This window comes from Pipra filicauda, unplaced genomic scaffold (assembly GCF_003945595.2).
Source record: "Pipra filicauda isolate LSUMZ 115617 unplaced genomic scaffold, ASM394559v2 scaffold107_size2268652_pilon, whole genome shotgun sequence".
NCBI lineage: Eukaryota > Metazoa > Chordata > Aves > Passeriformes > Pipridae > Pipra > Pipra filicauda.
Genome location: NW_024103518.1, coordinates 1,541,287 through 1,566,614, shown reverse-complemented (window position 1 = coordinate 1,566,614; position 25,328 = coordinate 1,541,287). Strand labels below are relative to the sequence as shown.

At 36.2% G+C, this 25,328-nt stretch overlaps 1 protein-coding gene across 1 annotated transcript in view; it reads right to left on the bottom strand.

The window, feature by feature from the left end:
• Nucleotides 1–25,328, bottom strand: part of LOC113995955 (contactin-associated protein-like 4) — a 208,956-nt gene that overhangs the window by 14,830 nt on the left and 168,798 nt on the right. The window contains exons 13-19 of the mRNA XM_027736529.2: nucleotides 24,020–24,217; nucleotides 20,740–20,896; nucleotides 18,184–18,311; nucleotides 11,213–11,383; nucleotides 5,857–6,075; nucleotides 2,752–2,991; nucleotides 1,166–1,390 (exon numbers count right to left, since the gene is read on the bottom strand). Coding sequence (XP_027592330.2) covers nucleotides 1,166–1,390; nucleotides 2,752–2,991; nucleotides 5,857–6,075; nucleotides 11,213–11,383; nucleotides 18,184–18,311; nucleotides 20,740–20,896; nucleotides 24,020–24,217 — 1,338 coding nt within the window. The remainder of the gene's footprint in view (nucleotides 1–1,165; nucleotides 1,391–2,751; nucleotides 2,992–5,856; nucleotides 6,076–11,212; nucleotides 11,384–18,183; nucleotides 18,312–20,739; nucleotides 20,897–24,019; nucleotides 24,218–25,328) is intronic.

Genomic DNA, 25,328 nt, shown 5'->3' with positions numbered 1-25,328 from the left:
TTGTCTTGCTGAGAGTTGCCTGGGAAAAGAGACCAACCCCCCCCGGCTCCCCCCTCCTGTCAGGGAGTTGCAGAGAGTGAGGAGGTCTCCCCTGAGCCTCCTCTTCTCCAGGCTGAGCCCCCCCAGCTCCCTCAGCCTCTCCTCACAGCACTTGTGCTCCAGTCCCTTCCCCAGCCTCGTTGCTCTCCTCTGGACCTGCTCCAGCCCCTCCATGTCCTTCCTGAGCTGAGGGCCCAGAGCTGGACACAGCACTCCAGGGGTGGCCTCACCAGCGCTGAGTCCAGGGCAAGAATCACTTCCTTGGCCCTGTTGGCCACCCTGTTCCTGAGCCAGGCCAGGATCCATTGGCCTTCTTGTCCCCCTGGGCACACTCTGGCTCCTGTTCAGCTCCCTGTCCATCCCCACTCCCAGCTCCCTTCCTGCCTGGCTGCTCTCCAGCCCCTCTGTCCCAGCCCGTGGGGCTGCCGGGGGTTGTTGTGGCCAAAGGGCAGGACCCGGCCCTTGGCCTGGTTGAACCTCATCCCCTTGGAATCAGCCCAACTCTCCAGCCTGTCCAGGTCCCTCTGCAGAGCCCTCCTGCCCTCCAGCTGATCCACACTCCCCCCCAGTTTGGTGTCATCTGCAAATTTGCTGATGATGGACTCAATCCCCTCATCTAAATCATCAGTAAAGATATTAAACAGGACTGGGCCCAACACTGATCCCTGGGGACACCACTGGTGACCAGATCCCAACTGGATGCAGCTCCATCCCCACCACTCTCTGGGCCTGGCCCTCCAGCCAGTTCCTAACCCAGCACAGAGTGTTCCTGTCCAAGCCTGGCTGCAGCTTTTCCAGGAGAATGCTGTGGGAGATGGTGCCAAAGGCTTTGCTGAAGTCCAGACAGACACATCCACAGCCTTCCCCTCATCCACCAGGTGGGTCACCTGGTCATAAAAGGAGATCAGGTTGGTCAGACAGGACCTGCCCCTCCTAAACCCGTGCTGGCTGGGTCTGATCCCTTGTCCATCCTGCAGGTGCTGTGTGATTGCACTGAGGATGATCTGCTCCAGAACCCTGCCAGGCACTGAGGTCAGGCTGACAGGCCTGGAGTTTCCTGGGTCCTCCAGCCCTTCCAGCCCTTTTGTGAATATTCATTAGTGTCTCCTGACAGCCGAACACTCACCGTTTCTGGTGAGAATGACTGAGAGGTATTCCTTGTAGAAGGAGCTGACATAAAGCAGCAAGCTTGGGGTCCTTGTTGTTCGAAAGGCAAATGTAATTGTTTCCCTGTTCAGTGTCATGTCAGCATAGAAAGAAGAAGCATGAGAACTGGAATTTTTAGCCAACGTGTAGTATTCCTGAAAGTTGTACATCACAGAAGCGCCAGTCCCAAAATAGGCAGAGATCTCTGAAACAAAATGTGATTAAATATTTAAATTTCATGCACAGTAATACTAAAGTGCTTCCTTTTTTTTTCTTTCTGCCGCAGAATGAAATAAAATGCTTTCTTGACTATAGCAACAAAAATGAAAAAGAAAAAAATAAATGGATGGAGCATTTAGAACTACAGAGAAACATAAGAACCAACCTCAGCTAGATCAAAATTCATTTACATGTGTCTTAAATATCTGTTTCATGAAGAGCAATTTTTTGTCTATTTTTTTTGTCTAGTGTTCATCCTAGTCCTGACACCCCATATATTATGGCTTATATGTGTACTGCTCCTACAGAGAAAAGGTGCAGCAATTTGAATCCTAACGTAGATTACACCTGGCCACATCAGAAACATGGATGCGGGAAAAGAAACTGGTTAGGTGGGAAAAACTAAAAAAGGAAAATACAAACTAGGTTATGATCTTCTTATGGATGTCACACGACTCCCTCATTTTGTGGTTGCAGTGATGTCAGGGCATTTGTTCCTCTCACTAATTTAGGAGAACATGTTGTTGTGGCATATAAGCTGCTTAGTATTTTGCAGAATGCATTTAATACATGGAGGAAGCAAGTAAAATTTAGCAAAACTGAATTATATGCAAACATCAGAAATTTTAGGTGAACTTCCATTTTTAAATTCAAACCTGATGAATTGTGATCATCTAGTAGTATGATACCTTCACCAAGTAACTACTTTAAGATGGCTGGAAACATGGGCTCAGTCCTGTTTGCAAAGATCTCACTTTATATATATATATATATATATTTATATCATGTATATGACAAATATCTCTACATAGCTTTTTGTAATAACTTAAAAAAAAATAATTAATTCTTTTTTACTCCATTTCTTCTTTTCTTGCATTTTATCTAAATCCCTCAATGTCATATATCAATGTAAGAAGTTGTGGGTGAAGAGAGACAACAGACTTTCCTTGAAATTATAGCAAAAAGTAGATTTAGATTCTTCTGCTACTTGGCTTGTTTTCCAAATTCACTCTTAGTTTTGAGATTAATATTTGAAAGACATAAATCCAAATGTTTTACAATATAGTTCCTAGATTTGTTATACTATCAAAGAATCAAAGGAGTTGCATGAAAATGCTGATCCTCTCAGGTTTACTGCTTAAATAGTGTATGTTGAAGTTAACTCTGGAAGAACAGTGTTTAGCACAAGTTTCAGATATTCAACAAAATTAACTGAATATTTATCTACATTATATAAATTGAGTATTTTTCAAGCATTTAAACGTATCTTTATAGGGCTGTAAAGATCTTGATCTGAACTGCACGGTCCTGTTTTCAATAATTGATAAAGCTAAAAGACACGCTTGCCTTTCTTACAGAATGGACCAGCATAGGCAGAGAAAGTGCAGTCACAGGAGAATCCACTGTATTTCTCTCTGCATTTTCCACCATTATGACACAGGTTACCATAGCTGCTACAGTGTCCAGGACAGCCTGGTTCAACTCCTGGTGTTATCTTTGCTCTCTCTTCCAGATCGAGGGCCATTCCATTCAAATGTAATGAGCGAATGCATCCCAAAAATCCTTTCTGCCTGGAGGCTGTTCCCCCTGAAAATAAATTCATAAGAGCTTTTAAAACTTTAAAAATTGATGTGTAAAAACTTCTTTATGTTTTAGAGCCTCTGAACAGCATTTTCAAGATACAAGCCTATGCATGTGAAAATATTTCTAAGTAGCTTTAAAAGCATATCTGATTTGTTTTTTTTTTTTCAAGCAATTACTGTGAGCCCTTGAAGATTTAATGAGAAACAAGAATATTTTACAGTAAGATAGCAAGCAATGATACACACTTCTATAAATTCACAAAGGAGTATGGTCCAGAAAGTATGTGTTTGTTTTTTTTTTCTTTCAGGCTTTATTTTTAAAGGGAGTGGAGAGGAAAGGAGAGGAGAGAAGAGGACAGGACAGGTGTCCTAGTTAGGACAACTGAGACCAGTTCATCATGGCATGGGTGTAACCCAAAACTGTGTATTCTATAGCCTTCCATGCCATTTCCCAGAAACTGTTATCAATGAACCATTTACACCCTCTGCCCATAGAGCCTGACTCCTCAGGCTACAAACTAGGTGTTCAGAGGCCTGTGAGATAGGAGGATGCTCCTGTCCTCACACCCTTTATGGAACTCCCCGCCCTGAGGGAAGTGCTGAGCATTCCTGTCTGAACTGCAGGATATATAATCTTGGAGTCTTGGAACATTTGAAACCACTCTGTGGGATCCAGAGAAGGACTGCGGCTCATCGCTCTCAAACAGACTTGGATCACCACCCTATACTGGACTCCAATCACCACTTTTGACCAGACTGCAACAGCTCTCCCCCCAGCATCTCACTGCAATCACCACTTTTGACTAGACTGCAACAGCTCTCCCACCAGCAGGTTCTTCCCCTCTCCCTTTACTTTGGACTCAAGCGGGGCCCAAGGAACACCACGTTGTTCATGCCCCAGGGTACTGGGTTATACATTTGGGTTTTGTGGGTTAAGACCAATTGTTTGTTTGTATGATTGTACTTACTGTATTATTTTAGTAAATTGTTATTCTGACTTATAATCTCTCCTTTGAGTTGAGTTCATTTCCCCTGCTGGTTAACTCTTAAACCAGTACAACAGGACAGGAGAGAATTGTGTATTCCAATCATTCACATGAACACTATTGAATAAAACAACACAGACAACTTGCAACAGTTTTTATATTGTCAGCTCTATGAGTACAAGAGATGGATGTATATCACTTCACTTGAATTTGTCAAATTATTTGACTAAAATAATCACTCCGGTCAATGGCCAATTACTTCCCAAAAATTTTTTAGAAAGTGCAACTGTTAATACAGGATAACATAATATTAGATTGTTTGGGAGCAGGTTTAGAAGGATTAGAGACCAACACATCATCAAAATATTTAGAGAAAGTGTTCAGACTTGACAGCACCATCTTCTACCCTTGATGCCTTTTGAGGCACAGGTCAGAATTCTGATCAGAGCACACAAGACTTTCCTCTCCATTTAATTTTTCCTAAGGATTCACAGTTTTTGCAGCTACAGTTTAACAACACTATTCACCTTCAGTGCATTCCTCCCCAACACACAGTAAATAAAACTTATGTTAATTTAGTATGATTTTCTCACAGCAGATCTTAATAAAAAGTAGAACCAACTTTACATGCTCCTATAATGTACACCATACATATACATCAGAAAATTATAAATTCATAATAAGGCAATATTAGAGTAAGAACACTATCATGTATATGACAAATACCTCTACATAGCTTTTTGTAATAACTAAAAAAAATATTAATTAATTATTTTTTACTCCATTTCTTCTTTTCCTGCATTTTATCTAAATCCCTCAATGTCATATATCAATGTGAGAAGTTATGGATGAAGAGAGACAACAGAATTTCCTTGAAATTATAGAAACAGCACATCTTCCTTCAGCAGATTACCATCCTACAGTGAGAGAGCTGTGTTTGTGGAAGCCCTGGTTAAAAAAGACGAATGCTTTTCCAGCTGTGATGTTGAAATCCTGATTTAGATGCCAAAGTGGAAAATGCTAGTTTTTTAAAACAACAATGGTAGCAAAAACTGTCCTTCTAACAAATGTATGGTATTATTCCTCAATTAATTTTTAAGACATTATGTTTCACTTCCTACTTAACAGTATAGAGAAGGAAACAATAAAACTTACATCACAGATATGAAGAGTAGCTTTTGGGTTGTGCTGGTCTAGAGGAAAATAAGGAACAGGAGGCTAAGCTGAGAACATGTGTGGAGACTGGCACCGTGAAAATACTGCAAATCCCTGCTCCCATCCCCCCTGTTTTTTGCATGCCCATTCTAGGCAATGTGACAATATGTTTTCTTACTTGGTATATCACCCCTGGAGACATCAAAAAATGGTGCAAACCTGGGCCCTTGGATTGTCCTTCAAAAAAACCTCAAAGGAAGCAAACCCCATTTGAAATCCTGTCCATCAGTAACTATTGGCTAAGGCACTCAAATTGTAACCTCAAAATAGCACAACACTTCCATTGATTTTTCACAAATGCTCTCATAGAATCATAGAATCAGCTGGGTTGGAAGGGACCTCTGAGATCATCAGGTCCAACCCTTGATCCAGCCCTGCTGTGGTTCCCAGCCCATGGCACTGATGCCACATCCAGTCTCACCTTAAACACCTCCAGGGATGGAGAATCCACCACTTCCCTGGGCAGCCCATTCCAATGTCTCATTACCCTCTCTGGAAAGAAATTCTTTCTAATATCCAACCTAAACCTCCTCTGGTACAACTTAAAACCATATGTCATCATACAAATTGTTTTCAAAAAGACCTGGTTGCCATTTGTTTTTCTTCCCCTGCCCCATCCCCTCTATTTTTATGACGATAGCTAGGAAATATTCAAGCGGAGTGCCTACCTACAAAAAGCTGGCTGTTGAGCTGCAGGCGGATGTGTCCATCAGGAGGAGCACTGTGGGATCTCTGAGGGAGCTGATCTATCTGTAAGGAGGCCTCTTTGACGTTCCTTTCAGCCTTCACATAATGCCACTGGTTGTCGTTTAGGGCAGTGGGTGACTGCACCGTGACTTCGCTGGGTCCATTCCCAACGTCAAATGAAAAAACCACTTCAGATGGAGCTGGAAAGGGCACAGCAATAATGGACTTTTGGATTATTTCATAGTTAATTGGGTCAGAAAATCACTAAGTAGCAGAGCAAGCTACTTTAAGGTCTAGCCTACTATTTCATGGGCTGACTGTTTCTGAGGAAAAGTTTACTTTGGAGGACTGCAGTTCAGTCTTCACATTCACTGACAGTGAGAGCAACGACTTATCCACAGCATGGAAAGTAATCTGTTTGTGGGCCCCAAGAGAGCAGAGCAGTCAAGAAGCAGTGAGATGTGCTAGCTTTGCTATTTTTTCAGTTTGGATGAAATGTATCTCTTGTGTATTCCAATCATTCACATGAACACTATTGAATAAAACAACACAGACAACTTGCAACAGTTTTTATATTGTCAGCTCTATGAGTACAAGAGATGGATGTATATCACTTCACTTGACTTTGTCAAATTATTTGACTAAAATAATCACTCCAGTCAATGGCCAATTACTTCCCAAAAATTTTTTAGAAAGTGCAACTGTTAATACAGGATAACATAATATTAGATTGTTAACTGATTGCCATTGTTAATTATATTTAAATTATCACTACTGTAATCCATCCAAGCGTCTTCTACTGTCTATTTGCCTTTGTTATTTATTCACAGTCTCTGCAAATATCAGAGGTCAAATTTTAATGTCATTTATAGGACTATGCATACAGCGATTTAAATTTAATCTTTCTCTAAGTAACTTTCATGTTACACAGTTTTATAGTTTGCTTAGAAAATAACAACTGAATCTTTGCAGGTCAAAATAACAAGACGAGGACTATGCCAGAAACTGAAGATCTGAAAATTGAGAATATTCTCTCTGAAACTTTTTCTTTCACATGTCCAAGGACAATTATGTATAAAAACAAGTAATCTCTAATCAAGGGATTGGCATAATTTTGAATTATTAAGGATTTCATTACAGGATTATAGGTCTGAGAAGATTCCATGAATCCAAAAAAACAGGTTCCCATTTACAACATTGAATTCTGATAGAAAAGCAAAACAAATAGAAGTAGTCAAGGGAAATAAATCAGCTTCAAACAACATTTTAAGGAGGAATTTACTGAATTAGAATAAAACATTCAATAAAATATTTTTTTCTTTTCAGCTTTTAAACGTAGATTAGACATTTCATAACATTTAGATCCACTTTGGCCAACCTTTAGACTGAGTAATGCCACATGTTTGCAATCCCTTAAGCCCTGAATCTTGTTGTTATAAAATATTTTTCTATAACAGTTGAACCTGAGAGAGAAAAGTAAAATGATAAATACATAAACCATTTCATTTATCAAATAAAATAAAGCATAATGTGCAATTTTTAAACAGAAAGACTTTTGTAATAAATGACCTTTTCTGCTTAAAAATCGACAGTTTAAACCAATAATATGAAATAAGTGATGTCTAAAACCAGTTCCTTGGTAAAATGAATTTTAGGATAAATTTGTTCTATTCAAACAAAATTGAGAGCTCAGTCTCCCTTTACTGAGGGATAAAAGAAAAAAAAAACACAACAAACCAACCACACAGTAGGAGAACAAAAGCAACAGAAACTCCATGTGACTGGCTAAAGAGAATTTCTGCTGAATGTTACCTTCTGCAGGGAGGTCTTTGTAATCCTCTGGACACTGTTGGAGTGAAGCCTGAAAACACAAATTCTGCTTTGAACTCACCGAATGTGCCTATTAAATAGCATATCAGAATCTGATAAATAATGTTACTGTTTAGATTTTAAAGGTAAGAAAACACACAATAAAGATTTTTTGAAATAACCACTGAAATGACGAATGATGTTAGTACCACTAAAAAAAATTAATATAATCTTGAAAAAAAAAGGGAACTAATAGCAGAAGTTCCACAGAGGAAGGCACAAATAACAAGGATGACCATATGGTCATACACTGTAGTATCTGAAGACTAACCAGAATAGGTCAGAAAAAGTGAAAAATATAATCACCTAACCTTCTATAACATTTTAGGTGTTTCTTGCTAAAAGCAACTACACTGCAAATTTGAAAGGAATTTTGGATTTATAAGAGCTGTGATGAAACCACCTGTGGAAAGTAGGCCACAGGATGTGGAAGGATGTTGACTGGGTTCTAGAATTGGTCATCTTGGCAACAAAGGACATGGGCAAAGAGCACTTTGGTTGTTTCTTGGGCAGCGGAAGAGGATGCATCCAGGAGTTCTAGTCTGACAACAAAAATACTTTTTGGGCCCTACCTACCCCCTGGTGTTACTCAAAAATTACCCAAGCATTGCGGGGACTCTTGTGACCTGATGCATTCAAACATAGGCAGAGCACAGCTATAGATTGGCAAAGTGGAGCGGAAGAGGTGGTCGATGGCAATCATGGGGAGTGGTCAGTGGGGAATTGTGGCTGAAACAACTCACAGGGAGCACAGCCACAGAGAAACCATTCAGAGCATTGGGTGTGAGCATCCTGTGCAGAAGCAGAAAGTGGTTACAAAGCAATAACGCAACAGAATGCAAAATCCAAGCACTTTCTGTAAAGGAAACAACTGAATTCCACTCATCCCAGGGAAAAGGTTACTAATTTGGGCAGACAAAGGCCATCAGCAGCTGCATATTGGACTCTTCTGAACTATTCCCAAAGCAACCGCAGAAGCCCAACCAAATCAAGACATCAGTGTTCCCAACTCTCATTAAATTTCTGTTTAACTCATTGGAAATAAACTCTCGATAAACATTCAGTATAAAACACTCAGACCTTTGTCTAGAGCACGTAACCTCTGGTCATACAAGTATTTAGTAGAGCATACTATTCAGAACTGAGTTGGCCTTTTTGTTTTCAACCACTTTTTCTGCAGAAGATTACAGGAAATCAGGAAAAAATAGCTTTTCATAGTTCAGTGAAAAGAAAAAAAAAAGAGATCAAGTATCTTCTTTGAGACAATTCCCTTACTCTCTCTCTTAAAATACAGTTAGGAAGCAACCTCCATTCTTACAACAGTGTTCTAGAATATGTACACGACACACTGCGGTGTTTTTGACTTCATAAAACCAAATGAACATCACTAAGCTTCACAGTTCCTATTGAGATTCTTGATCTGACCCTTTTTTGTTTGCAAAGTTAGGCTCCAAGGTCTAGAGGTCATTACTTCATAAATAAAAGAATTAGATATAAAGTTTGAGACCAATAAAAGGTTAAGAAAGGTGTTCCTAAATGCTGAATGTCAAATGTTAATGACATAATGAGTTTTAAATATTTTCTCACATCATCATCTTAAGCAGTGATACCTGACATTTACATTATTGTTATTTATTGTTACACAAATGAAAGACATTAATTTATTAAAGCAACTTCAAGTGTAGGTTCGTGATTTTCACTCACATCTATTATAAAGGAGTATATGATGATGAAATCTAAATGATCCCACACAATATGAAATGTTCAATGTGTTTTTTCTTTTTTTTTTTTTTTTTTGATAAAGGGATTTGTGATGGAAATGTATATTGTTCATTTCTGATTGATATTTCCCTCAGTAAAAACAGATAATTCTGGCTCCAGTACAAACAATCCTACCTGTGAGTTACCTATGACATGTCTACTCAACAAATTAGGGTGTTTATGGAAGTGAAGGAGTATCTCTACATGCTATACAATGAGATAACTTTGCTTTATAAATGCTGAAAATATAGATCAGTTCAGCCTTTTTCTTTCTGTCATGCCTCACTACTCACAAGTCATATAAAACCCATAATTACACAGTAGTTTGGATGCTTATGAATGGATGGGACAAGTGACATCAGCTTGTCCATATTATTACATTATTATTCTGAAGAAAGACTTACGGTCTTTTGCCAAATGTCTGAATAAATTTAGTTTTCAGAAGCATTCCTTTAATGCTTCCATGATTTAACTGTTTATTTTGAAGATGGAAAGTCATTTGTCAGACAAGAATATCATCATTGCTTCAGGGAGTCTGCACTGAAGTGCTGACCCAGCCCAATTTTCTGTATTGCATGATGCTGAGATTATAATGCTGATCTCCTTTAAACCATTCACAGAACTTTAACAGAAGGCAGTTCAGTTCATACTCTTGGTAAACATGACAAAAACAACGTTGAAAACAGGGTAGTTTTCAAATATAACACTATCATTTGAGATAATGCAAAATAAATTGATTAAACATTACACAATATTCTACAGTTATACTACCAACAGAAGACAGGAAGTGTTTCCCTGTTAGTTTCATTAACATAAGACATTAACATGGATAAAAAAAAAAGCACATTTTAGGACATTTTACTTCTTAATGAAAAAATCATTAAAGTTTCTATGGTAATATTTTGCAATATAACTTTCATATTTATTTGTACTCTTCTCTGGGAAATACTTGAATCTGATAACAAAACGGATATGTAAAAAAAATTGAGGAACTGTCTAAAGAACTCTCAGAGTCACCCTGCAAGTACAAGATTTTCAGCTAATGGCACATTTCAAATTAATCCAAAGCTTTATGAAACAACGTTTCAATCTTTTAAATATTCTCCCTTTAAAATAAAACCAAAATATTGAGTCAACTAAGATAAAGGTTTCATTGCACATGGGTCATCTTAGTGGATTTAGTGGGATATTTCTTTTTCTCATGCAACAAAAATTTACTTGTATGTGGAAGTATAAGGATTTGGGAATGTACAAATAAAATTAAATGATATTGAAAATAAGAAAATAATCAGAAAGTGCCACTAGATTAGGATACTGTGCCACAGAAGGTGGTATATTGTGACTGAGTGAATCTTCCAGCAGCTGCCTATAATAAAACCTGGTTTGAAAATTTGGAGGGAGAGAATCTGGTGGCAGGGATGCAGTGAACGTGGCAGGTAGGAACAGTCAGAGCATTCAGGGGCTGATGCTGTACTCTTAGACTAAGAAACCTCTGAGACAGAAAATATCTTTGAATTATAGTGTCAGTGCTGGAGTTTTTTGGATAATGATAAAGATCCAGTAGTAGTAGTAGAAGTAATAAAGCCAGAGAACAGTTTTAAAATATTCTCCCTTTAAGTTAATTCTAATTTAATCAAACTGAAAGCAATAATAATAATAATAATAATAATAATAACAACAGCAACCACCAACAGTCATGTTACTTACAGTATAACTCTATCCTTATGAAGTCTTGAATTCCCAGGTTCTCTAAAAACACTCCTGAGGAAGCAGTAGTTTTAAAGAAAAATGAGACATCTGCACTGAGTTCTCCGTGGAAGGTGGGGAAATGCAGGTAGGATGTCTCCGTGTTGAAGGAAGCTGAATTCCAAAATGTTCCTGGTTGTCAAAATGAAAGATTGATAGATACAGTGTTATCTAACATTGCTAGGATAAATTTTATAACCAACGAACAGAGGAAAGAGCCCAGGTCTAAGATGAGTCTGATACCCACAGAAGCTTCCTGGTTACCCTATAAAACAAAAAGTAGGAGTACTTGGAAAAATTAGAATAAAGATGCTCAGTTCAGGCAGCCAAAAGCCAATTAATAGGAAACAAAAGAAATCACATCTCAGCTAGGAATTCCGGTTCTGGCCTGATGTATCCTTTCATGGAGCAAATACAACAGCTCTGAATGAAGTACTAACCTACATTACAGTAGTAGCAGCTGAGGAGCTGGGGTTGTTTTGGGTTGTTGGAGAAAAGGAGGCTCAGGAGGGACCTTATCACTCCCTTCAACTACCTGAAAGTGGTTTGTAGTGAGGCAGTTTCCAGTCTCTCCTCCCAGGCAACAAGTGACAGGATGAGAGAAAACGACCCCAACTTTAGATATGACGGAATTTTTTTCACTGGAAGAGTTGTAAAGCCTAGGAACAGATTTCCCAGGAAAGTGGTGGACTCACCATGCATGGAAGTGTTAAAAAAATGTGTGGATATGGCATTTGAGGACATGGCTTAATGGTGAACATAATGGTGAACATCACAGTTGGACTTTATGATCTCAAAGGTCTTTTGCTTGACAATTCTATGATTAGCCAGTATATACTAAAAAAATGAGATTTTTCATATATATTTTCTCAACATAATGAGAAAAGAGTGATGTTATCCCTGTAGCCCAGTGAAGTTTTACTTCAGATATCACAAAAAATGTAGGACACATATCCTAGTAATTACTGTAGAAGGAATTAAAATAATTATAAAGGTATCTTTTTCTTTAGTTGCCTGCAATTTAGACATTCATACACATTCTTACTTATAAGATTAAGTCAGTTTTAATCAAAAAAAGTTTGTAATATCAAGAACAGATATTTGCCTGGTTTATTTTTCCTCACTTAATTTACTGTCCTGTCTTATACAGATGTTCTTTTTGTAAGGTCTGAGAATTACATAATTTTGAATGTTAAGATATTGTATCTATAAAGCAGGTTAAATATAGATCTAGGAAAAATATATTAAAAAGTAACTTATGCTGTCATAGATCAAGTTGGGAAAAGAATTTCTTCTCTTTATGGTACCTGGTTCAGTCTCCTATTTAGTTTTCTGGAACTGCCAAACACCATGTGGTTAGGAAATCAATAATATTTAGCATTTTATCCAAGCAGTAAGACTGCAGTCTCCCTATGAGTAAAAAAAGAAGATCCTGTTTGTTATAAATGATATATAAGAACATCTATATTGAAAAAAATTATTTCATTTTTTAGCATATATCACCTCATCTTACCGACTTGAAACTGTAAAGTGAAAAAAGGGGTAAATAAGAAGAAGACAGATAAATTAGATATTTTCATGTTACAATACCGGTGTCTCTCAAAATTCCAGCAGGGATGGTGAGGGTTGAGGAGAGAAAATAAAGATCTTATGGCCTGAGCGATATTTTTTGTACATAGCTTTTTTTTCCACTACCTTTTCATCTCCCCCAAATAGAGATAATCTCTAAGGGACATGACACACAAAATACTACCCGTCTCTTAGGTACTGACACAGCTAAGGCACGTTGCTGTTAATCTGGAGATGCCAGTGGTGTTCTCAAAGCAGCTGTAGGCTTTGTGGAGGTGACATTTAACATGCCTTGCATCTTTCCCATATTCTCCTCCTTAGAGGGATTTGGTGAAACACTTGAAAGGTACTCAGAAAGCTTCCAGCAGAGTGTGCTCTTTCCTCTAAGAGCCGGTTTCTAGCCTCTGGTGCATCTTCAGGACCTTTGAATCTCACTGGAAAGTCACTGTGATCAGATATGTGCACAGTGGCAGGAATAAGGAAGCTTATTACTGTAGAAAAGGTGTCCATTGCAGACTGCAGATCCTACTAGTTTATCCTATCTACACCACTGGATTATCTAATCCTAGTTAAGCAACCAGTAGATGATTAGGATTTTGCATGTTTGACTTTGCTCTGTTCCTCCCCATCTGGCCTCTTAAACTGACCTTTAAATTATGATGTGATCATTCATTATTTGAATTATAATAGGGGGTTTTTGTCTGGTTTTTTGTTTGCATTTGGCACTGTTTTGTTGTGTGTGTGGAAAAGTGAGGGAGTGTTTTGCTTTATTCCCACTCAAAACCAAGCAGGAAGGTCATCATTAAGTTACATCTATTTGTTTTCAGTTTTGCTAAATGCAAAAATTTCCCTTTATCCAGCACAGCAGAGAGGAGGCCAAAATTATGGAGAAGTGTGCAAAAATTGGTTCTTCTAAAGCTTTCCTCCTAACTTCAGAAAGTCTGACCAGTTGGCAACTGTTTACCTCTGAGAGTTTGTGGAGTTAACTGCCCCATCTGTACAACTACTTCCAGCTCCACTGCAGCCTATTGTAAGATCCATAGATTAAAAGACCAGAAGGTAAAACTGCAGTTAAGTTCAACCTCTGGTATGCCATTAAATAAAAATTTAATTTTGATTAAATTAAAAACTGTTATTTACAGAAAATTCATAAATGCCCTTACTGTCAATTTGTGTATATATATGTATTCACACACACTCTGTCCATTGGCCTAGCTTCAAATCCCAACCACTGGATAATTTTCTGATTTTATCTCCTGCTTTCAACAACGTTATTTGAAATTTCTTCCTCTACGAAACTCCATTTAAATTGAACACATCACCTCAGATTTTGCCCAAGCTCAGCAAAGAGATTAAGAGGCTTTCACTAGAAACATGTATCTCAACTTCTTTAACCTTACATTTTCTTTATATGTTGCAAAGCTCTAATCATAGACTTGATTACTCAGGAAGCTGCAAAGAGGATCAAAATATTGTTGATTAGACTGAGGCTAGGACAAATATAAACTAATAGCAAATAATAATGGAAAGCTAAATAAGAGGAAGAAGTGAATACTCATGCTATTAAGAGTCAGACATGCCCTGATTTCTCAGGCTACTGCAGAGAGATGAAACTGATTTTTTTTTTCTAAACCTAGAAACTTACTCTGTTGCTTTAACTACAATATCACTTATGACTGGTTGATGCAGTTAGTTGTTGTTATATCCAAAGCTCACATTAGTTGTTTTTTTTTTTTTTTCATTTAAATGCCACACTGAGAACTCATGTTGAATGGATTATCTGCTTGCATTTACATCCTTGAGTTGTCATTTTGCAGTTGAATTTCTTAATTTCCTTTATTTTTGCAATTCAACCAAGTATAAAATACTCCATCTAAACCTTACTAGAGTCCATGAGTCTCACTCACCAGTATTATCTTTATCTTTATCTTTATCTTTATTTAATATAAAGTCATGCTGAATGATACATTATCCTTACCTTTTGTTGTACTATCCTTATTTATTCAGATCCATATCACCAATTTTATTTTGGGCCCAAGAATCAGTCTGATGCTGACAGAGTATAACTACCCATTTATTACACATAATTTTGGCACAGTAGCTTTCCTTCAGTGTTTTGAGTTTATTTATATATTTATTTATTTATATATTTATTTATTTATACTTACTGAAAATTTATAGCAATAAATCAGACTATGTCCACTCAGTTCTTGTAATGAAAACAACAAGAACAAAAAACATCCAACATAGAAGTTGTTTTTTTGCGTGTCTACTCATACTAACTAACTCTATGGGAATTTAATCAACATCTGGGTTTTTCTTGAAAAATGACAGAAATAACGAAGATAACTCTTTCCTTTTTTCATGAAGACCCTAGGATTACTGTATATTAAGGTACCAAAGGCTTCCTTCATCCTCAGATGCTTTAAAACCTTTCCTATTGCCCTGCTCAGTTGATATACAGTAATGTGAATCTTAACTTCCATTATATTTAGACATATTTTTCAGTCTGACACCAGCAGTCCTGCCATACAATTAATTAATTAATCATATTGTATGGTACAGCAGAAAAGGGATTGCAGAAATGAACCCTTAATAAATCAGTAATATATTTTAAAGATGACAGAAATGCATAAGTGCTACTCATCTGTGTGGTGCTGTGTCACTATCGACCGTTTCTTTAAATGGCCATATTCTTCCAGAATATCTTTCCTACTTTCATTTCACGTTGGCATACTATAAATACAGTTAGCAAACGTTATCACAAATGTTGAGGAAAAAAATCATTAACATCTGAATGTAACTTTTATAACTTTATAAAATAAACCATATTTGTATTGCTTTTGCTGTTTTTCTTATAGAAGGCCACCCTTTCCTGCCTTGCTGTACCAAATATGGCATAGTTTTCTATCAGTATGTAACATAATTAAATGAAGAGATCAGTCCATAAAACCAAAAATAAAGAAGCCAGATACAGTAATGGAATGTTAAATAAAAGAATGGAAATAAAAAATGTGCAATGACAAACAGGCAACTTCTTCTGGACTGCATTCAAGTTATGGCACATGACTTTTCAGAAGTACCTAAATAAGTGACTCTAACTTGGAAACTTAGGGGAGTGCACATTTTAAGACAATTCTCTAAGCAAATGTCCTACAAGGAGTAGATTATTGATAAAATGAGAATTTATGATCTTTTAGTTTTGAATCAATTAATTTTCTCCCCCATGGTATGCTAATAAGTTATTCTGAAGAACTTATGTCTGTCAGATAGGATAAAAACATGTTTAATAAAGGATTTCACCTGTGAAGTACAGTTGTACAATTTAGTTTAAGAGAGTGATATAAGAAAAATAAGCAATAATCTCTCTGGAGAGTACTTGAATCACACTGTGAATCCAAGAATACCTATTCCACCTTGTTTGACAACACTTCTGAAAAATGAGTATTTGCTACTAGACCTCTTTTTGCATTCTTCACCTATCTAAAGGTAAATGTCATTAAAAGTACATTTAATTAGACCCCCATGGGTGTCTGCAACCTCGAGTTAGAAAAAAAATTTAAAAAATCTTAATAATGATTTGCTTTCTTCCTGCAGCTTCAAATTGCTGCTAGAAGGACTGGTCTGGCAAGAGGGTTTAGATTCATCAGTTTTGTCTAGTTCTGCATTTAACATGTAGAACTCAGAAACTACTGCAAGTCATAGCTTTTTACATTTACTATAAAACTGAACATCAAAGAAAATGTTCATTATAAAATCTACTGCCGATACACAAAGACTATTGGGAAAAGATCCAGTAAATCATATACACAGTGTATTTATTTTAATATGCAATATATAATTATATATGAGGAAATATATTAAGATATTTTAATACAGTATAAATATTACATTTATATGTCACTGGTTGCCTGGAAGAAGAGGCCACCTGGGAGAAGAGGCAAACCCACACCTGGTTACACCCTCCTGTCAGGGAGTTGTAGAGAGTAATGAGGTCTCCCTTGAGCCTCCTTTTTTCCAGGTTAAACAACCCCAGCTCCCTCAGCTGCTCCTCATGGGACTTACCTCTAGACCTTCTACCACCTTCATTGCCCTTCTCTGGACTGTGTATATCATGCTATTAAATAATTATAGAGTATGATCATTTCATAATATGATTAATATATTATTATTAATATATTATACATGATACAAGAGACAAGTGATGCAATATGTAACAAATTATATGATAACATATTTATATATTTTATTATATATGCTCATATAATTCCTCTCAACAGATTACACTTTGGTTTTATATTAAAATTCTATGATTTTGCATCTGTTTTCCTTCAGAAATTCTGTGTTGTTTTCTCAGTTTGTCCTTATCTCCCTAAATACATCATCTCTTACTATCTCTATGATATGGTGGCAGAAAAGTTGCATTATTGCTGCAGTTACTAAACAATCAAAACTATTCCTCTTTTTTCAAGGTATTCGCTGCATTACCATTAATTATTACATTCTCCTAACTTTTGATTACAGCAGCAAACACAGAACTCTACTCAATAGTTTATTATTGATCATAAACCAAACACCTTTTCTTTGCCATTGAAGGTGGAAATCGATGAAAATCAGAAGTATCATTGCAAATCTTTCATAAGGTATCAGTTTTGTTCCAGCTGTCACATGTCCTTTAAATTATTTCTTCACTTATGGTATTTTTCTGGTTGCCACATATATATATTCAGGATGTAAAGTCTGAGTTATTGTGTAAATTTATAAACATTTTCTAATGGCATTCAGGGGTAGAACTGATATGGGGAGCATGGAATGGGGTGATAGGGTTGGGGAATGTGTGTAGTTACTATGCTAAGGGTAAAGGAATATGGGCTGCTGCTTCTAAATCTACCTCTACTATATAACTACTTATAAAGCTTATAAAAATTATAAAAAAAACAAAACAGATGGATTAATCTCCCATAGTATGATTTTTCCTAGCTGCATAAATACTCATAATGTTTTGTGATGGAGGCACACATACCTGGTGAAGGGTGTGTTCCCAGGATATGGGAGCCAGTTATGAACTCACCTTCATGCAGTACTTTATTCATAACTCAATTCATATTTCATAAAACCAAAATATCTGTTTGAAAATTATAATAATAACATTTTTTTTGTCTTCACTATCGACGTGCATCACGGAAAATACATTTTTACAATCCTCCCCTGGTTTGCACGGGATTATGGCATTTCCTTTTCTGATTATAAAAAGAACTGGATGAAAGTTTTACAGAAGTCTCTCCTAGGCTTCTAGCAAATAGCATTTAAATTTATTGCAGTCAAAACACACTGTTTAGAAAAACTCTGCAGTTGTTACTTACTGTCACCACGACAAAGCAAAGGCCCCAGTTTGTAAGCTGCTTCAGAATTTGGCCTGTCAGTGTCTGTGATCACAATTTCAGTTACTGGTAGATGCTCCTTGTAGGAAAGGAAGCCAGTGTCATTAGTCCTGAAAAGGTAAAAATGAAAGCCACAGCTCTCCTAAATGTTTCCAATAAATTTTTCAGTATCACTGATGCATTGTTGGGGAAAAGGAAAGATATTCCGAATTTAAAAGTGCTGCATAAATATATGTTTGGTACAAACAACGCTGAATAGAAATGTGTGCTTTGGTATTGATACTGTGCTCATTTGGCATTACTGAAAGAATTGCATAGGAAGTGGGCAGTATTATGGTTGTGCTTGTTTGCTTGAGCATGAGAAAAGTCTTCTTGACATAAATAGGTACCTGACTGGCTGCCTAAGTCAATGAATTTGCTCATGTCAGTAACTTTAAGTTGCTGAGGACATATTATATTTATAACTGACTGCCTCATCACCATGGACTATTTAATGGCTTAACATAATTTCCAAGTCTACCTTTCTTTTTTTAACTTTTTTTTTTTTTGCCCTGACAAAAGTTTAAAAAATCAAATAGAAATGTAAGAAGTCATGCTGAGTGTACAGGAAAAGCAGCATAATTTTTAAATTTTTAGGACTGGATTCTTAAAAAAAATAATCTCTTTCATGCTAGACTTCTAGAGACTTAAAGATTTTGACTATCCAAACAAGAAGTTTTAGATTTAAATATGTGTCCAATCTATGAAATATGATCGGTTTCACTATAAAAACAGGCTATAGAAACCATATTTCCAAAACCACAAGGTGTAACTGGTTTTCTAAGCTCAGAATGCATCTCAAACAAGCATAACTTCTACTAGTTTTTTGCCCCTATGAAGTTTTTAGTCAAATGATTATAAACAGTAGTCTCTAGGGAACCAAATCCAAGATTGGTAACAAGTACCAAAACAAAACTCTCTTTACACATAAACTCTGTAACACTGGAGTCACTGGGATAATCTCCACTTAAAAATGTCAAAAGTGGATACAAACAGAAATATAAACCCAGAGTCATTATATTTTTAATGTAATACACTCATCAACATCAGCAATTTACTCACAGTGGCTATAGTATATATATATAAAGTATATATATATATATAAAATATATATATATAAAGTATCCATATATATAAAGACCTATTTATTTACAAATATGTTACCATTATAAATTAACCCATGTATGTGAGCATATATTAAATGAATGACAAAGCTGAGCAAGAATATATGACATGTATGAGCAACTATTCCAAATTTTGTTTCAAAATGCACTCATCTTCTAACACTTCTCTTTCTGTTGAGAATCAAATACTGTTTTTATTTTTGTAAAGTATAATAAAGGGAAATTTTTAGTGTTCTATGTGTTTCTTTAATCTCTTTATTGGAACAAGCATTGCAGATATCACTCTGTGAGTTTTACTGCAAATGCAAATTCTTTTCTCCAGAAACTTTTAAAGCTTTTTAAAGAATTGTTCTTTGACTAACCCTTTGTTGTATTTTCATTTCTGAGCCTGCTCATGCTGAGAGAACAAGCATTTTTCAACCAAATTCACTAGTTGGTCTTCAAAGGAAAGGTGGATATCTAGCTTGAGAAGAAAATTATGTATTGCTTTATTTTGCACACATGGAGATGCTCATAAGCACCTTCCTTACATATTTCCACTTTCAAGAAACAGATGCTGATGCACTTTTTAAAATGCATTTAGTAACATACTCACTGATTTTGATTTATATAAGTTAAATAGACTTCCAAATTTAAGAGCTTAAAAGTTTCTTCTACAGAAGAACTTCCACTTGAAAAGTGCTTCTGCTTTATAAAGTCCTGCACTGCCCTGGAGCTATTGTTGAAAAAGTTGTATCTAACCCCCTTAAATGCCAGGTTCAGATCTGGCATTGTAACAAGAACTCATCTCTTATATATTACTTATTTGAATGGAATCATAAATGACATTAGAGAATTTCCAGCACAACTGGAAGACCTACATTCCTGAAATCCTTCCATCCCCTTAGAATACACTTCCACGAGTCCTTTGCTTCGCAGATAACTAGGGTGTTAATTTTAATTATCTAAGTTGTAGATGGAAAAAAGGGTGTAAAAAGTCTAAACTTAAAAGTGTAGCTAAAAATTATGCTAAAAATTAACTTTTTTTCCCCCAGAACTCTTTATTTTAGCTTTAATTACTTTCAGGATTCTAAAAATAACTGAAGTTGTGCTAAAGACCGAGCTAATGTCTTAATATACAACCTGTAATGTACTAAGAGACTAGAAAGTATCTGTACAAAATTAAACTTTCCCCAGAATTCAGACTGAAAGAATCAGCAATAATACCTAATGTACACGGCAATAATTTTGTGAAAAATTATGTTGTATAGTAAAGAAACAGGTGACACTACGGCAACGTAGATTTCCAACTGCCTCTGGATTATAAATTTGCCAAGGCCAGTGTATTTTCTTTATTTACTTTTCACAAAGAAAATAAGCAACAGTAAAAAGTTACCATTCATCCCTGTCAGCATCACAGTTGCAGGAATGCTGGGAATCGATGCAGCTTCCCTCTAATCCACAAGCACACTTTTGGACAGCAGGTAGTGAACCTCCCCAGTAAGTGTGAGTTTCATTGGTTCTTCCAATCCACCAGCTCAGTGGCATCCCATCTAAAAAGCACGTTAGAGAAAATCAATGTCCAGTCTTGTCTCCTACTTCTCTCATTTTAACCTTTTCCCAAAGGTTAAGGAGACAAAAATCCCTGCTCAAATCCAGAACCTTTAAATGACCGTGGAAATATAAAAAAAAAATTACCACCTTTACTTGGTAAGTAATTATTAACTTTAGTTCTTCATTATCACGTATTAAATGGTTGTCACAGGTTTTTGCTTGCATTAGTGAAAAGGGAACTCACAGCACCTAGCTCAGTCAGGCATAATATTAGAATAATTTATCTAGGCAGTCCATTTATGTAATTCATTTTAAAACGGACCATGAAAGAGGAGATACCATCATCCTAAAAATGAGGGTAGTTTATATTCCCAGGTAAAGATCCACTTCAGATCTTGGAACTACCAGCAACAGAATGTGGAGACACACATAAATGGTCTCATCCCACTACCAAGAGTACTCCAGAGTACTACTGCCCACATCTGTGATGAACATTAAGCAGCTGAATAGTGATGTTAATTAGAAATGCCCAAAGAGAGCTGTTGTCATAAACAGCAGATTCAGACTTTATGTACTCAGAGACAGCAGAAATAATGTTAAAGCTGCTCCCATAAGCAAGGTGACATATGTGGTGAGCAGAAGTGAGGTTTCCCAGGACTGTTACCTCTCTCTGTGGTGCATCTAGTCAGCACTGTTTGCAGTAAAGTGATAAAACTGGATGTTTCCTTAATGTCACAGTACTGCAGAATAAACCTAAAGATACTGCCAAGCAAACACAGCAACAGAGTAAATATCTACAGAACAGAAGATAGCTAAAAGATGTGAAGCATAAAGATAAACCACCTCAAATGAGCCAGAAGAAGGATGATAGATGCATGAAAGTCATGGCCTGAGAAGAAATCAGGCACTGTCAAATTATAGCATTTCTTATGGAGGCACTTCTTTTTGATTTTGTCAGAGCTCCAAGTTTTCAGCAGCAGGTCGCCGTGAAGAAGGAGGAATTTATTCTGGTCTCAACTTCACTCCCAACTGCCACTGCTTATTAAACCTGGCTGCTAGATAAGACCTCTGTTAGTCTGACAATCTTTCAGATGGTAAACATATTGACTGCATTCATTACCACACAACTGTGGGCCCAGCAGGCCAAAAAACACTGTGAGCAGTTTTTGGAAAAGTCAAAACTCGCATAATGGCATCAGTGTCCAATATCAGTGTTTGTGTTTGCAAACCACCACAGGAGGAAGAAAACCCGGAGAGAGTTTATAAATAATTTATCAGACAACACTTTAAAAAGGTTCCAACAACTAAGGCTGTAAAAAGCAGAACGTTTCTGCTGCTTCAACAGCGTGCCTTATATTGCAGTCATGAATTAGCATTCCCAGTCTTGCACTAGGGACATCGGGGTGTGTTTAAGAGCTGGTCTCAGTTATTTGATCATACAGCAGGGTGAGGAGAGAGTATTTACTGAAATGCTGTGAGTTCATACTGATTAGCTCAGATTGTTTTCCCTGTCTTGGCAGAAAGTACTGCCTAAACAGAAGTAAGCCATTAATTAAAATGGTTAGAGATTTCTTCATAATGATCACATAAACGTATTAACAAGTGACTTCTTTAATGAGATCATTTGCAAATGCTCTCCAGGCTGATTGACTATAATGCATTCTTAAAATATAGCCAGTTAAAAATTATTATGTAGACTGTATATTCCAAAAAGTATTTAATGTAACCATCATCAACTTTTGTACCTGTCAGGTACAAAATTTCCTAGTGGAAATTATGAATAACAGAAGTTGGAGGGATTAAACTGTGTTTAAATGAAGAATGATTTTAGAAAATCCATAGAACTCTCAAACAACTTTCCTATGTCTATTTACTTCTAGCATTCAAAACTAAATTTTAGATGACTTATCACAATTGACTGCTTGCACTATTTCAATACATTTATTTTAGCCTATTTATGTGTATATTATAAATATGAACCTATATATAGTAAAAATGGCATAACAATATAAATAGCATATTATTTTACCTTGCTCATGAGCAATCTCTTTACATTAAAAAAATAAAAACAATAAAAAAATCTTGAAACTCTCTGCTTGAAGTAAACCAGGCTTTTGAACATAGGTTTAATTGGAGCCCACAGGTAAAAGGAAGGCTTAGTGGGACATCTTAAGCAGTAGGTTCATTTTTTTGCTGTGGAGGTGCTTTGAAACAGATAACCTGCCAAGAGTGAATAATACCCTAAGAAGTCCAGAGATATCCCTGGTATAATTGGGGAGAAAGAATACATAATAAAAGAGTTTAGAGACAGAACCAGAGAGTGCTTCATTCAGAAGCCTTCTTTCTAGTAGGAAAGAATGGCAAGAAATCAATTTTAGCAGTTTCAGAGTTTCTGGTGAACGAGTCAAACAATTTCACTTATCTTTCACTTTTCAAAAAACATTAAACTTTGATGTTTTTACCTCCACATTATTTGGAGTACTTAGAATGGATGTTATGAGTATAGTCTTTTAATAGCAGCTCTGTTAGTGAGAGTTAAGATTTAAGTAGACTACATAAATTCAGTTTTATTTAAGTAGATCAGAGGATCTCTTTTCTTCAAATAGTTATAATTTTGTCAATAACCCACATTTTAATTATTGAGTTTTTTTATGAATGTTTATATTGGGCAGTGGAAATTCAATGTTATTGATGCTTTTTATCAAGTACTCACAATATGCACATTAACTGTGCACATTAACTTCTGCTGGTATTTATGCACTAATTTGTGTTCCTTTAAGAAGATATTTCCTCAGTAATTCCTTCATTAAAATTAAAAAATCCCTGGAAAACAGAACAAGAGGAGGTCTGTTAATAACATTCTATGTTCATTTAAAAGTCTTACTACAGAAATTAACTTTGAGAACTTAATTCTCTGAAAGAAGACCATCCTAAATTCACATTAGTATTTTTTCTTGTTCAAATATCTCTTGGCAACTTATAGGAATCTGAGTGCTAGATATCAGAATTAGTTCAGAAGTAGTGGTAAAATGCCAGAGTGTTGTTTAGAAATAAATATCCTTCGCAGTTGGTAAAATAAAATGGACTATGCAACATAAAGAGATTTGTGTGCTTTTACTTACCTGGCTTATCTAAAAGCCTCGACTTTTTGCAGTAGTAAGCAAACTCCTGTTCACAGTGCTCTGCTTGGTTAATTGTAGCCTGGAGCTGGTCTAGGCTGGCAGAGTATTTGAAAAACACAGTGTGTGGGTTCTCTCGATTGGCACTTTTGACTCTGGTTAGGTTGGTGCTGTTGTGCTGTATAATTGTCCACGTCGCATCTTTCAGAACACATGTGAAGAGTAATAAAGAACAAGAAGCAGTTGAAGAAGTTGGTAATGGGAAGAGAATGCGCGATGAAATCAGAAAAAAAAAACCTTTAAGGTGACTTGTTTGATCACAAAAAGTGCTTCGGGGCACGTGAAACAGAGACATAAATCACTAAGCAAAAATGAAAACAATTAATTGTGGTTTCTATTTATAGGTAGATTATTGCACCATGATTGTAACAGGTATTCAACTAGTTATGATTATTAAATAAAGAAGGAGCAAGTGAAGACACCCAAATATTTGTCTCAGAAATAAAACATTGTTGACTCAGTAAATCGCAGTGAAAGAATAGAAAGAAATAACACTTGGTACTGCTACTTTTCCCCACTTAAATAATGCATAAAACAACAACAGATTCTATCCCAGAATCTAACTACATTACATATATCCTTGTAACTTGGATTAATGTATTGTGTATGAAGCGTTTTCTATTATACAAAAGCAGTTTGTATACACTATATTTACTATAAAATGGAGATTATATGAAGTTGAGTTATTCTAAAATTAAAAAATCTAAAATTAAACAGTAGTCATTGCGAAGGCTCATTCATTCTTCTGTTTTGTGCTTTTGCCAAGCCCCTTCTTCTGTGCATAGGAAAGAGCTGAGCTCATTTTATTTCAGCTCCTATTTTCAAAACCTGGAACAGTCTCACTCTCCTTATGAAAAAACCCTTTTCAAGGCAGAAGTGAGCAGGCTCCCAGTTAAACCTGGTCTGGGGCAGTCAAGGTTAGATTCATGGTCACCAATTCTTGCATCTTAATGGCCAACATAATTTGAAAAGGTGTGAGGAAATATTATCTCTTTAATTTGTAGTATTTGATTATAATAGCTTTGACATTCTTATAGTAGCATTTCTAACTGTTCAACAGAATTCAATTCTAACAGAATTTAACAGAATTGTATTATAATTCACCAGCTGCCTACAGGTCACAATTGGCAGACATTATAAGACTTTTATAGAGAGGAAAGAACTGAGGGTCATTTAAAGACAAGTAGCAATCAGGAAATCTAAATGAAATATCTTTTTATCTAATTATAAATTTCGATTAAGGGTATGATTA